Raw genomic sequence first — 14386 nt, 5'->3', positions numbered from 1 at the left:
GATTCCAAAGAATCATGAGGAAGCTTTGGGAGTCGTGATGCTCCTGGTCATGGTTTTGCAGGTGCGTACGTGTATCAACATTGATTTTTTAAAAAAAATTTTTTTTTTTTTTTGAGATGGAGTTTCGCTCTTGTTGCCCAGGCTAGAGTGCAGTGGTGTGATCTCGGCTCACTGCAACCTCCGCCTCCCGGGTTCAAGTGATTCTCCTGCCTCAGCCTCCAGAGTAGCTGGGATTACAGGCATGCACCACCACACCTGGCTAATTTTTTATACTTTTAGTAGAGACAGGGGTTTCACCATGTTGGTCAGGCTGGTCTCAATCTCCTGACCTCAGGTGATCCACCCGCCTCGGCCTCCCAAAGTGCTGGGATTACAGGCATGAACCACCATGCCTGGCCTTGTTCTCTTGTATGTCAGTTACCCCTCCGTGAGGCTGCTAAACATCCTCCCAGCACACACACGCACAGACACACACCCGCAGGCCCTCACGCAGGTTGCAAGGCAGTGGTTCAAGTTACACGTTAATCCCTCAAGCGTACTCATCTCACTCTCCGAACCTGCCCTCTTGCAGGGTCCATGGTTCTTCCAAGTGTCCTGGTCACAAGGCAGCTGGATCGACACTCAGAGGTGCAGAGCAGAGTGTGGTCCCTGCTTCTGTCTCGCCCCCATGATCTTTACACACAGAGACCTTCCCAGGAGCTGTGACTTGAACTTCACAATCTGCAGGATCCACCCAGGAGCCGTGTCCTCCTCACAGGCAATGGGATCCCCTCCTGTCTCTACCTGTGTGGGAAGATTGGAAACAAAAAATAGAGAACGTGGGAGGTAAAACACTAAGGGGATGGGCCACACCTGAGCATCCCCAGGACAGAGGAAAACACCGAGGGGATGGATGGGCCACACCTGAGCATCCCCAGGACCGAGGAAAACACTGAGGGGGTGGATGGACCACACCTGAGAGTTCCCAGGACAGAGGGAAACACTGAGGGGATGGATGGGCCACACCTGAGCATCCCCAGGACAGAGGGAAACACTAAGGAGATGGATGGGCCACACCTGAGGGTCCTCAGGACAGAGGTAAACACTGAGGGGATGGATGGGCCACACCTGAGGGTCCTCAGGACACAGCAGTGAAACACATCCCGGCTGTTGCTGGGATGATAATTCCACATCTTTGGAGAACAAGAATTCCAGGTAGTTTTCTTCCCTCCAAACAGCATGGTTATGAACTAGCTCTCACTCCAGGAGGCTTTAAAGCTTCAGATAATATCTGTAGTAATAAGAAAAACAAGCCAGGTGCCACGGCTCACACCTGTAGTCCCAGAACTTTGGGAGGCCAAGGTGGGAGGACCACTGAGGCCAGGAGTCTGAGACCAGCCTGGACAACGCAGCAAGAGCCCATCTCTGTAAATAATTTCAAAAATGTAAAAAAAAGAAAGAAAAAAATAGTGGTAACTGTCACAACTAACATATTGTTACAAACAAAAATCTACACCAAGGTGAAAAAAATCAACTTTTTTTTTTTTTTTTTTTTAACCAAAATGATGCCTCAGTCTAGGAAGAGGTGCTTCCTCTCCGGAAGCAGCTGAACACCTGAGCTGCTGTCCACAGGCGGACGGACTCTCCAGGAGCCCCCAGTGGGCCTCGGCTCTTCCATGTCAGCTCCTCTCTTGTCCCTCTGCTGGTCCACGGGGGCCGCTGTAGCTGGCCAGGTCTCCTGGGAGTCAGAGGGGGCCATGGGTTCCACCCCAGGGCCCACCTCATCAGCACAGTGCTCTCACCATCTGAGCACCAGCCCAAAGGAAAAGGAGAAAGAAAGGGTGATGCTGATCCCCTAAGCAAAATGGAAACCCCTCCACCTCCCACCCTCAAAAGCACCCAACAACGGGCCCTGGGCACTGAGGGCCTCACAGGGAGTTGTTTGCATCACAGTGAAATCTACAAAGTTCCCATGGCACGTGAGTGGATGTTTCATCAACAAAGGAATGTCTGGCTGCCCCAAGGAAGGCTCCAGTAATGTTGAGATCTTTGAATAGGAGCAAGGGATCAAGGCTGATGGCCTCTCTGAGGGCCTCAGTTTCCATCCATGCGGGCAAGCTCCCCTTTCGGAATCTGGGTTATGGTTCCCAAGATGGGGACAAGAGGCATCCGCTGACGGCTATATTTAAAAAATCCACCAAGTCGACACACTTGTGAAAGTCAAAGCAGCACAGTAACTCACTGGAAAAGTGAAAGTTTCTCATCTTCACACCCACAGAGATAATGGGGGCGGCGGTGTGTGCACAGAGCACACACCGCCGCCCCTCTCTGCTGCTCTCTAGCTCCTGATTTGCATAGTGAGAGGCAGACACCAGGCTTGAATCAGGAGGGGCAGCGCCTTGTCCCAGTGAGTTTGGGTCTTGAGACAGTGAGTAGCAAGGGTGTAGAGAGGAAGGGATTTATCGACAAAGTTATCTGACTTTGATTCTTGAGCTCAATAGGGAGAGTTTGAATAACAAGGAACACCGATACTAACACATGTTAAATAGACGAACTGCTTCTAATATTTGATAGGCAATAAATGTCACATTTATTTATACTTCTAAACAAAGTCAAGTCTTGTTCTCAGTTGATCATTTTCAGAGAGTGAGAAAGTCCAAGATCTCATGGGCCCCTCCCCTTCCTCAGGTTATAGACACCAGGGCCCTGGAGACTGCAAGCTGGGGAGGTCTCCTGGGAGTCAGAGTGGGACATGGAGGAGAGCGGAGGAGAGAATGCTGTTCTAGGGTGTGATTAGGTGGCTGTCAGATCCCTGCTCCTATATTCAGTAGGGAGTGACCTTTGGAAAATTATGTAGCCTCCCTAAGTCTCAGTTTTCTCACCTGAAAAATGGAGCTGATGGTAATAATCCTCATCCAGGAGAATGGTATGTGTTGATCATCCTCGTGGCATTCTTTTTAAGAGCTGCACAGCACTCCATTGTATGGGCATTAAATCATTTATTTATTGTGTGCAATCTCGGCTCACTGCAACCTCTGCCTCCCAGGTTCAAGCGATTTTCCAGCCTCAGCCCCCTGAGTAGCTGGGATTACAGGTGCCCGCGACCATGCCTGGCTAAATTTTGTATTTTTAGTAGAGATGGGGTTTCACCATGTTGGCCAGGCTGGTCTTGAACTCCTGACTTCCGGTGATCTGCCCACCTCAGTCTCCCAAAGTGCTTGGATTACAGGCCTGAGCCACCACTCCCGGCCCATAGACCTAAATATAAAACACATTTGTTGAACGCCATGAAACCAGCAGCTTTGCTGTCACCACCAGAGGGACTCACATGATTTGGAGAATTTTCAAATAGGGATATTGATGCAAACAAACAGGAAGGACCAGTAGCTCTGCTTGTCTCCTCAGAGACCAGAACCTGCCCAAACCACCCAGCATCCCTGACTGATGATGGTGCCTGAGCTCATGTGAAGAGAAGACACAGCGAGGGGAGATGCCTGTGGAAAGCAGATGGCCTGAGCTCTGTGTGCACGCCCTAGTCCACGGGTAGATCCATCAGCAACAGCGGAAGCCTCATCGACTCAAGGTGTTAGTGTACAAATTCAGACAACTGTTGGCAGAATACCAAGCACGCAGATAAAGGAGCGGTTCCTGGGAAGCCATGCATAAGAAACAAACAAAAATGAGCAGAGACGGCTCCGGCTACACACTGCTGACAGAATTTACAAATTTAGTACAGGCAGGTTACAAACAAGCAAACAAACAGTAACAACTCTCAGCAGAAAAGAATCAGAATCCAGAGTTGAAGAGTCTATAACCTAAAGTATCCAGTGTTCAATGATAAGTTACAAGACTAAAAGAAACAGGCAAGTGTGGGGGGAAACCAGTTAATAGAAATTGTCTTTGTGTCCCCAGATGTCACACTTAGCAAACAAAGACTTCAAAGCAGTTATTTATGTTAAAAGAACTTAAAAAGGGCCAGGCACGGTGGCTCACGCCGTAATCCCAGCACTTTGGGCTGCCGAGGCAGGCGGATCACTTGAGGTTGGGAATTCGAGACCAGCCTGATCAACATGGAGAAACCCCGTCTCTACTAAAAATACAAAATTAGCTGGCGTGGTGGCACATCCCACTATTCGGGAGGCTGAGGCAAGACAATCGCTTGAACCTGGGAGGCAGAGGTTGCAGTGAGCCAAGATCGTGCCACTGCACTCCAGCCTGGGCAACAAGAGCAAAACTCTATCTCAAAAAAAAAGAAAAAGAAAAATGACTTATGAAACATCAAGCACAACATATGTAGAATGAGAGTCTCAGAAAGAAAGAAGAGGGGAAAGAAAGAATTATTTATGGAAATAATGGCTGAAACCTTACCAAATTTAATATAAAATATTAATCTATAGAATCAATGTTTACTTTTAGTAAAATAAAAATCAAGATATCCACTCCTACACACCTTGTGTCAAGCTATGAAAAGACAGAGTAAATATTGAAAACAGTAAGACAAAAACTTCTCTTCATGTACAAGAGCACCATGATAAAATTAGCCACTGATTTCTGATCAGAAACAATGGTGAAACCAGGCACGGTGGCTCACGCTTGTAATCCCAGCACTTTGAGAGGCCAAGGCAGGTGGATTACCTGAGGTCAGGAGTTCGAGACCAGCCTGGCCAACATGATGAAACCCTGTCTCTACTAAAAATACAAAAATTAGCTGGGCATGTTTGTGCGTGCCTGTAATATCAGCTCCTCAGAGGCTAAGGCTGGAGAATCGCTTGAACCTGGGAGACAGAGGTTGCAGTGGGCTGAGATCACACCACTGCACTCCAGCCTGGGCAACAAACAGAGGGAGACTCCGTCTCAAAAAAAAAAAAAAGAAGAAGAAGAAAGAAACAATGGTGGGAAGGCAATGGGATGGCATAGTCAAAGAATGAAAGAAAAAAAATTGTCAACTAAAAGTGCCATGTCCAGCAAATCTATCCTTTAAAAATAAAGATATTCCCCAATAAACAAAGACAGAAAATTTGCTGCCAGCACTCCTACCTTATAAGAAATACTAAAATAAAGCTTCTGAACTAAAAGAAAGGCTTGATTCTTCTATTTGAAAATACTGAATTGATTTGTCACAGGTATGTGTGTGTGTGTGTGTGTGTGTTTGCCGAATATTCCAAAATTTCTCATGTACTTTAACTTTTATTGATTTTAGAAGCAAAAACATTGCAAATATATAAAAATATTCTTTGAAGGTTTAATTAGTTCAATTTTTATACTTTTTTAGTCCTATGAATTTTAATAATAAAGAATTGATTTAATTTTTGATTAAGTCTAGCTGAAGATAGTAAAGATTAATTGAAACAAAAGTTATAAAAATTTTATTCAAAACTCACAATGATAAACAAGTATAAAAAAGTAAGCTCTATGTCTGAGTTGATGCAAGACAAGAACATATTATGTGGGGAAGTTAGAATTGCAGGCAGAGGAGACCCTGGAGCAATAATCCCTGGAAATAACAGGAATTTCGGGGACAAATCCAGATCCTCAAAAACTGTGAAACTGACAGAGCCTGGGCAGAGATCTCCAAGGAACCAGATACCATCTGTGTGCCAGGGTGAGAGGACAGAAAACGGACCAGGTCTGTCTCTGACAGGTTGAGCAGGTGGAGTGGAAAGGAGGGATCTGGAAGGCCAGGGGGGTGGAGGGAACTGCAGGGGTGGGTGGTGGTGGGTGGGGTTGGGCTTTAGCCTCCTCCTCCCACTGCCCACCCCACCCTTAGGAGCCCTTTGTGAGGGGGAGGCCCCAGCTCTGTGATGTGGGCCTGGGCCCCAATAACTAGTCCCAGAGGGGATGCCCAGGGCTCAGTTGCCTGAGGACAGCAGTGCAGTTGACATGGATATTCTCTTTCCTCTGGACAGTGTTACTGAGACAGAGCTGTGCCCCAGCCCCATTCCCCAGATCATCCATTTCGTCCTCTTCATTGTGTTTAGCCTGGTGATCCTGATCATCTTATGCCCCTACATTCCCAGGGAGCCATCCTCAGTGCCTCCCAGAGAGGAGAATAGCGAGAATGTAAGGAGCCCTCAGCCCACACCCAGCAGAGAATGCTTCTATTTTTCCTGCTCTCTTTTCCACTTTTCCACATCAACCAGAGGCGCTCCTGTGATGGGAAATCTCATCGTCCCTCTAGGGACAGCAGGACAGGCAGGGGTTGGAGTGGGCATAGGATTTCCATCCCAAGTTCCCAGACCATCTGTGGGGGTGCACGGGAGGCGTCAGAGCAAAAATAAACCCCGGGACTCAGTGGCAAGGACCCGGTCACGAGAGGGGTGAGGTCTCTGTGGAAGGACAGGCCCTGAGCCCGGGCTCATCAGCTGCCTTCCCAGGCAGGTGCCTCAGGGCCCAGCCTCTGTGTGGACTCAGGGGGCTGTGCTGAGCCCCTGAGAGCCTCCCACCTGAGACTGGAGTCACCTCTGGCCTCCTCAGAAGCAGAATCTTCCCTGCCAGCTCAGAGGCACCTGCAGACCCAAGTGTGTGTGTTTCCCAAGAAGTGGAACAGGGACTGAGGACGCCCAGGGTGGGCCTCACGTACAAAACCCCTCTGTGCTTTTCAAAGAAGGAAACCAGAGAAGGTTATTATGCACTTTAGAAACAAGTGAAAGGAAAGAGAAGCACACAGGACTCCAGAGCTGGTGGGAGAAAGTGTGTCATTCATGAGCACTGTGGGTCTGCAGCTGTGGGGACAGGAGACTGAGACCCGGCCTGCACCCTCTTTCTTGTCTCTCAGGATCAAGGTGAAGTGGGGGAATGGCTCAGCATCGGAAATAAATCTATCACTTTGAAAGGTAAGGCTCTGAGGGTCCCAGAAGCCCCCAGAGATGACAGCTTCACCTGTCCCTAGGAACAAGCACCAAGTCTCCTAGGAAGTCATCTGCAGAGGCCTGATGGGGAAGCTCCTGGTAGGGCAATTGGAACCCGGGATCCGTCTCCGATTCCCTGCTGGGATGAAGCCATGGGGTCCAGGGAGCAGGTGTTGCCCAGGAGGGGACCAGTGACCGCCTGGACTTGCAGGAGGGGCTGCAGGTCTATGTGGGCAGCTGTTTAACATGGCTGAGTCCTCTTTGAGACTGCCCCTGTCCACTCTCCCCAGGAGGTGGTCATGACCCCCCATGATGGGGCGTGTCGGGAAGCACTTTGGAGATGACAAAGTGCTGCCCACCGGGCACCTGCCTATCACTCCTGGGGCCCTGTGGCCTTGGACAGGGATGCTGGGGCTCCAGGGTCTAATCCCCGATCCCGGGGTCTCCCCTAAGGGCACACACACTAAGCCTCCTGTAAGTCCCAGTTCCCTCCCTCGCCTCCATAACCCATCTCCTGCTTTCCAGATTGCAGAGTTCTCTTGAAAGAACTGGAGAACCTTGAGGTCTACACTTTCCGGCTGGAAAAGTGAGGCTCTTTCCCCTTCTCTCCCGTGTCCTCCTTCCTACCAGGGCCTAGGATGCCACCCCAGGGCCTGGGACTGATCTGGGAGGGGAGATCAGTCATGATGTCACTAAAGCCCTGGGCAGGGGAAGGCAGAGCTTTGTGAAGTCAGCATGGGGGCCCTGGAGGGGCGTGGGCCACAAGTGCCCAGTGCTCCCGGCTGCAGCCTGTGCCTCCTGTCTCCTGCAGGTGCCTGAGGAAGCTCCCTGGGGGAGAGCAGCTTCCACTGCCTTCTAAGCCGAGACCGCCTGAGCAAGTTGTTCAGACGAGGCCCTTGAAGAGTTCACTGGCCAGGTGGGGGGTGTGAGACAGCTTCTCCCACCAGGTTGTCCCCACGGGCTCCTCGGCTCCTCTGGCCTTCATGCCATCATCAGTCCCAAAGACCTCCATAGGGTCCTCTGGGTCTCTGTCATCCCTGTGCTCCTCCAAGCTACCAGTGTCTTCGTATCCTCTGAAGCACCCTTTATACGAGCCATACGCAAGCACCCTATCAGCAAACCTGGGCACCTCCATAAAATCCCTGGGGTCTCTGTCATCCCTGAGCTTCTTCCAGTGACCAGCACCTTTGCGTTCCCTGGAGCATCTTTCACACAAACCACGTGGGCATGCCCCTCCCCGACGATGGAATCCCGGCTTGGTGTCCTGGTCCGACTCCACACAGGCTGATTCTCAAACTGACCCCATAATATGTCAAATGTGCGACGCCCCTGAACTGTGTAGCTGGTGGGTGCCTTCTAGCCCTGGAGTGATTCGAGGCGTTGGTCGCCACAGTGATCCCAACCTGGGCCTCTCCTGGGGGCAGGAGGCTGCTAGAGCCTGGTGCCACTGCACCTCCTCACAGTACCCATTTGAGCACCCTAATCTTCCCACCCACCTACCAAAGGCTTCCTTCTAGGGAGACGCCACATGCAGGCAGGTGGAGGCAGGAGCCGCACTTTCCTCAGCCTGAACGTGCCAACGCTGCTGGATGCACAAGACACCAAAATCCCAGACACTCCCATGGACGCCGCACACCCGACATCCACGAACAACTGGGAATCTCCTGAGGACAACTTGGAGGCACGTCCCTTCCCTGATCCGGGCACCCCACAGACGCTGGAAACACGTGTTCTAATGGATTGGGAGAGGAACTAGTGGAGACGCTGGCTGTGTCTAGGCCAAGAGCAGGCCTGTCCTGGTGCACACGATGAAGTGTTCAAGGCAGTTTATTAAAGTACAAGAAAGAGAAAATACGACCTCTGTGTTAGCTTCCTGTGGCTGCTGTAACAAGCTACCACAGGCCTGGGGGTTCACAGCAGCAGAAACTTATCCCCTCACAGTCCCGGGGGCCAGAAGACAGAAATCAAGGCCTGGAGAAGGCAGGGCCATGCTCCTCCTGAGGCTCTCGGGGAGGAGCTTTGCTGGCCTCTTCTGGCCTCCAGCGGCTGCTCTGATGTTCCCGCGCTGTGGCTGCGTCTCCAGGACCTGCTCCGTCTTTCATGGGGCCCTGTTGCCTGTGCAGGTCTGGGTCGAAGCTCCCTTGGCTTCTCTGTGATAAGGCATTTAGGGCCTGCCTGGATGACTCAGGATATGCTCCTTGGTCCCTCCCCTAATCACGTCTTTCACCATACAAGGGCTCCAGGGCTTAGACATGGGGGTATCTGCAGGAGCCATGATCTGCCTACCATAACCTCTGAGTCATTCAAAAGAGGAAGGGGAATACAGAAAATTGAGTCTCTCTACTAGAAGTTAGGAAAAGGAGAGAGAAAATAGAAGTTTAGAAAAGCCAGGACAAAAAATTAAGTAGTGGAAATAATTCTCATAGATCAGTAAAAACAAGAACCATAAATGTACAGAACAGAGCCCGTCCAATTGGACACAAAACAAAATCTAGCCAGATGTTGCTTACAAAGGTCACAGTGAAGCGTAGAAAGGTAGAAGGCAAGAGGGTGTGGAATATGCAGTGTGAATGCGGATAGCAAGAAAGCCAGGGTGGCCGGGTCAATACCCAACCTAGTCTTAAAGACACAGAGCCCCTGGGAATAGAGACTCCCAGAAGATGACATGGCCAGAGACTATGAGGGTGAGAGTCAGAGAAAGTGACCAGCTTTGTAGAGGAAAAGGCATTTCCCTGATGGCTGTGGGGCCCATTACAGCCTGGCTCTGGGAGGACAGCTCCGACCCATCTTCCCGTGGGTGGGGTGGCCCTGGCCCAGACTAGCGATGCTGCAGGGAGGGCCAGAGGGACCTGCTGTGATCATGAAGTTGGGAACTGCCTAAACCGTCTTCACGGAGCCTGTGTGTCCAGAGGGGAAATCCAGGCACATGGGATAGGATTTGCAGGCCATGGTTGCTGAGGACAAGGCTGGGTGAACACTGGGCTGGTTTCCAGGAGATGGCAGTGAAGTCGCAGAGAAGCCTAGGGAGGGCAGAAATGCGCAAGGAGGGGTGGAGGCCAGAGCCTGGCTGGTCCTGGTGTCGGGGGCTTGGGGGAACCCTGCTCCTTTCTCTGGGAGCTCTGAGGCCTCAACTGGAGGACAGGAGGTAGACGTGCTGGTCCCTGAGGCCCGGGCAGCATGAACTGCGTGTGGAGCCAGGTTTATCTGAGCCCTCACAGGCCTGGCCTTTCCCTGCCAGGGATGTGCCATTTTCCGCCCCCAGCAGCCTCCATCCCTCGGTCCTGAGTCCTCAGGGACCCTGTCGAGGAAGCAGGAATCAAAGACCCACCCTCCAGGACCATGCAGGTTCCTTTGCAGTTGGAGAGCTTCTCAGGGCCAGTCTCCTTTTTAAGACTAGAGCCTCTCCAAGCTCACCAGCACCGTCACCACACACACACACACACACACACACACACACACACATGCACGCACACATGCACGCACACACACATTCCAGAATTAAACACAGTCCAACAAATCTCAGCACTCACCAGAACTATTTCAGTATTTTAAGAACCTGTATCAACCATAAGTGAAGGCCATTCCATCTGGGATCTTACACTAAGTCTGGGATCTCCGTCGGGGGTTCTCTCACTCAAGTGTGGGGAGCCTTCCTCCTTCGAGGCCATTCAACTCCCTCCAACCTCACGCCCTGGGCATCCCCCCACTGAGGTCAGCCCTGGTTGGGTCCCAGCAAAGGACGAGGTCCTCTCCTGATGGCAGAGGGTCATCCTCCCCACCCTGATGCCCCTGCTCTGCCTCAGCTTCCTGCTACAAAGCCTGGACTAACCCCAGGACCTGGGCTGGTGGGCTCCTCCACCACCTTCAGAAACAGCCATGAGCCAACAAGAGTAGGGGAAACCACATCACCCCCATGAGGGGCAGGCAGAGGGGTGGTCTAGGGGTGGGAGTGCGGCCTCTGGAGCCAGACTGCCTGGGCTCAGATCCCAGCCATGCCTTTGACCGGCCATGGAACCCTGAGCAGTCAGCTGACCTCTTCCAGACCCAGTGCCCTCATCTGGTAGCAGCCAACAGGGATATGCCCAGGCGGGGTCTTGGTGTCACGTCCATCACTGGGGCAGGTTGTCAAAGCACACCATATGGGTCATCAGTTACAGGCAGCACAGCAGTACAGCCCCCTTACAGAGGAGGAGGGAGGCTCAGGTGTGAAGGACATGACCAGGGGACACGCTGCTGAGTGGCCCCATCCCTATCCAGGCCACAGCTTCAGCCTCCCAGCCACAGCCTGTCCCCAGGGACCCCTGGGCCACATCAGCAGAAGCTGGAGGACGCGGGCCTCTTGGGCCTGGAGTCTCAGAGCCTGTGTTGGTTAATTTCATGGGTCTGCTTGACTGGCCCACAGAGGGCAGACATTTGGCCAAACATTATTCTGGGTGTGTATGAGGGAGGTCTAGGCGGGATTAACACATGAACCAGTGGACTCTGCAAAGCAGACGGCCTTCCCCAGTGTGGGTGGACCCTACAATCCATCAAAGACCTGAACAGAACACAAAAGCCAGGGAGGAGAGAATTCATTCTGGGTTTGGTGATAGGGTGCTCACAGGTGGCTGGTGTGAAGGATGCTTCAGGGGACACAAAGGCTCTGGTGGCTTGGAGGAGCTCAGGGATGACAGAGACTCAAAGGACCCTACAGAGGCCTTGGGGACTGATGACAGCATGGAGGCCAGAGGAGCCGGGGGAGCCCATGGGGACAAGCTGGTAGGAGAAGCTTTCCCACACCCCCGACGTGGCCGGTGGTTCCTAGCAGGTGCTCGTTTGTACACTGGCCCCGGGCGGTCTTCACGTGGAAGATGATGGGAGCTGCCCTCCCAGGGAGCTTCCTCAGGCACCTGCAGGAGACAGGAGGCACAGGCTGCAGTGTTTTATTTTATTTTTAATTAATTAATTTATTTATTTAGAGATGGAGTCTCACTCTGTCTCCCAGGCTGGAGTGCAGTGGCACGATCTTGGCTCACTGCAACCTCCACCTCCCCGGTTCAAGCGATTCTCCTACCTCAGCTTCCTGAGTAGCTGGGATTACAGGCACCTGCCAACACACCCGACTAATTTTTGAATTTTTAGTAGAGATGGAGTTTCACCATTTTGGCCAGGCTGGTCTTGATCTCTTGACCTAGTGATCTGCCCACCTCAGCCTCCCAAAGTGCTGGGATTATAGGCTTGAGCCACTGCACTTGGTCAATTTTATTATTTTTTTGAGTCAGAGTTTTGTTCTTGTTGCCCAGGCTGGAGTGTAATGGTGCGATCTTGGCTCACTGCAACCTCTGTCTCTGGGTTCAAGTGCTTCTCCTACCTCAGCCTCCCGAGTAGCTGGGATTACAGGCATGCGCCACCACGCCTGGCTGATTTTCTATATTTATAGTAGAGATGGTTTCTCCATGTTGGTCAGGCTGGTCTCAAACTCCCAAACTCTGGTGATCCGCCTGCCTCGGCCTCTCAAAGTGCTAGGATTACAGGCGTGAGCCACCGTGCCTGCCTGTGAAAGCACTTTTAAAAAAAGAGCACGTCTGCTGCCTGGCCACATTCTGTACCTGTTCCCAAACCCCAAAGCCAGTGATGTCAGTGGCTGCGTGGGCATTGAACGTGTACATGATTCCTGCAGCTTTCCTGTTGAGCTGGACCATGCTCATCAATGCTTTTCCATACATTAATTCTACATCTTCTTGGATGACCACTAGTTTAATTTTATTTCATTTTTCAGGAATATCCAGCCACTGGTGCACAGCCACTGCCACTTGTGCCCCCAGGGGATCTTGTCAACTCCAGTAGGTCCCCCCAGCACTGTGTTATCTGGCATAATAAATTCACTGGGCTGTAGTTGTGGTGACTCCTCCCAAAACAACCCAGTTTGGCCATGTTACAGACATTCCTGCTTCTTCGGCTGTGGCTTTAAAGGCCTATCAGTCAGCTGGGTGCAGTGTCTCACGCCTATAATCTCAGCACTTTGGGAGGCCAAGGCGGGTGCATCGCCTGAGGTCAGGAGTTTGAGACCAGCCTGGCCAACATGGTGAAATTCCATCTCTACTAAAAATATAGAAAATTAGCTGGGTGTGGTGGTGCATGCCTATAATCCCAGCTACTCGGGAGGCTGAGATAGGAGAATCGCTTGGGCAACAGAGTAAGACTCTGTCTCAAAGAAAAAAAAAAAAATCCTATCTAATCAAGGACATCACCTTTCCCTGCCAGTCAGTTTGTTACCAATGAAAGAAAATATATTCAAATCAATTTTTAGTTCAGAAAATGTTTATTTTATTCTATCTTTGAATTGTTTTATTGTTCTGCATTTTTTACTTCAAAAATACCTATGTTTTTTTCTGTTTTGTTTCCTTTTTTTTTTTCAAGAAATGTTTTTACTTTCCTTTTTGATTTCTTCACTGACCATTACCATTATTTATATACCATGTACCTGGAGAGTTTCCAATGTTTCTCTTGTTATTGGCTTTTAATTTTATGCCATTTTGGTCTGAGAAGATACTTGCTATGATTTTCATTTTTTAAATGCTTTTTTGAGATTTGTTTTGTGGCCTAAAGTGTGGTCTATCCTGGAGAATGTTATGTGAGCTGATGAGAAGAATGCACATTCTGCAGTTGGTGGGTGAAATGTTCTCTAATTACCTGTGAGGTCCCTTTGTCTTATCTTGGAGTCAGTCTGGTCTTTGTCATTTTTCTGCCTAGAGGGTGTGTCTGTTGCTGAAAGTGGGTGTTGGAGTCCCCAGCTATTATTGTCTGTCTCTGTCTGTTGCTCGAATAACTCTTACTTTAATAACTGGGGCTCCCGTGTCAGGTGTGTTTACATTGACAACTGTCCTACCTTCTTGCTGAATTGATCCCTTTATCATTTTACCTTTATTTTCTATTTTTGTGCTTTTTTGACTGAAAGCCCATTTTGTGTGACAAGCATAGCTACACATGCCCACTTCTGGTGACACCTTCATTTCTTGATCATCTTCATTGAATCTCACTTCTTCACATTTACCAAAGTGTCTACTTTTGAGCCATGGCACTTCTTTGAATCTTCAGATCTACCATATGCTGATCAAGCCTTCCTTTTTATCTGCACTCTGAGGAATCCCGAACAGGCATTTTTGCAAGAAAGTCTAGGAGGGAAACATAAATCTATATGTCAAAAGAATGAAGACAGAAAAAAATGTGTCCTGGTTAACGAAAGTTTTCATTGTAAAGTGTTACGCACAAGATTACAGAATTTTATGTGCCATAAATGAAGTTGTCTTGATTTGTCTAAAACTATGTTTTGTCTAAAACTACTTTCAAAAATTACATGTTACTCTAATAAATGTATTTTTGAAAATTTGATGACTTCTCATTTCCTAGACCTCTTTCTTTAATTTCAAATTAAATTCTAGCATATTTTGTGTGTGTGACTTTCACATCATAAATTAGTTTATAAATAAACATTTTGAATGGATCTAATGGATTATGTGGTTGTCTAAATGTTAAGAGTATGAAGACCTCAAGCGGGCAGGAGCTGGGCGGGGTAGGAT

At 50.0% G+C, this 14386-nt stretch overlaps 1 protein-coding gene and 1 pseudogene across 7 annotated transcripts; one reads left to right on the top strand and one right to left on the bottom strand.

The window, feature by feature from the left end:
* Window positions 1-539: 539 nt before the first annotated feature.
* On the bottom strand, window positions 540-1172 carry LOC100458556 (uncharacterized; annotated as a pseudogene).
* Window positions 1173-5660: 4488 nt separating this feature from the next.
* Window positions 5661-9210, top strand: LOC100458189 (uncharacterized protein C5orf60-like). Of its 7 annotated transcripts, none has more exons than XM_054546966.1 (5): window positions 5661-6039; window positions 6755-6812; window positions 7353-7413; window positions 7639-7743; window positions 8333-9053. In XM_054546966.1, exons 1-5 carry the CDS (start codon window positions 5818-5820, stop codon window positions 8493-8495), a joined length of 609 nt encoding a protein of 202 aa, XP_054402941.1. In that variant the 5' UTR covers window positions 5661-5817; the 3' UTR covers window positions 8496-9053. The 7 variants fall into 7 exon arrangements, 2 of the variants coding, with proteins under 2 accessions (XP_054402941.1, XP_054402943.1); XM_054546968.1 differs by having other exon boundaries at window positions 5678-6039; window positions 8345-9053; XR_008521463.2 differs by lacking the exon at window positions 5661-6039 and adding an exon at window positions 6062-6599 and having other exon boundaries at window positions 8345-9053.
* Window positions 9211-14386: the final 5176 nt, after the last annotated feature.

Source organism: Pongo abelii, chromosome 4, assembly GCF_028885655.2.
Source record: "Pongo abelii isolate AG06213 chromosome 4, NHGRI_mPonAbe1-v2.0_pri, whole genome shotgun sequence".
Classification (NCBI taxonomy): domain Eukaryota; kingdom Metazoa; phylum Chordata; class Mammalia; order Primates; family Hominidae; genus Pongo; species Pongo abelii.
Note: the sequence above shows the minus strand (reverse complement) of the source record. Positions and strands in the feature narration are given on the sequence as shown.

Bases quoted from the DNA above. Each gene is read 5' to 3' on its own strand.
- LOC100458189 (XM_054546966.1), top strand. From the start codon at position 5,818: ATGCCCAGGGCTCAGTTGCCTGAGGACAGCAGTGCAGTTGACATGGAT. The intron at 7,414-7,638 runs GTGAGGCTCTTT...TGTCTCCTGCAG, and splicing joins TACACTTTCCGGCTGGAAAA to GTGCCTGAGGAAGCTCCCTG. The intron at 7,744-8,332 runs GTGGGGGGTGTG...CACCTACCAAAG, and splicing joins TTGAAGAGTTCACTGGCCAG to GCTTCCTTCTAGGGAGACGC.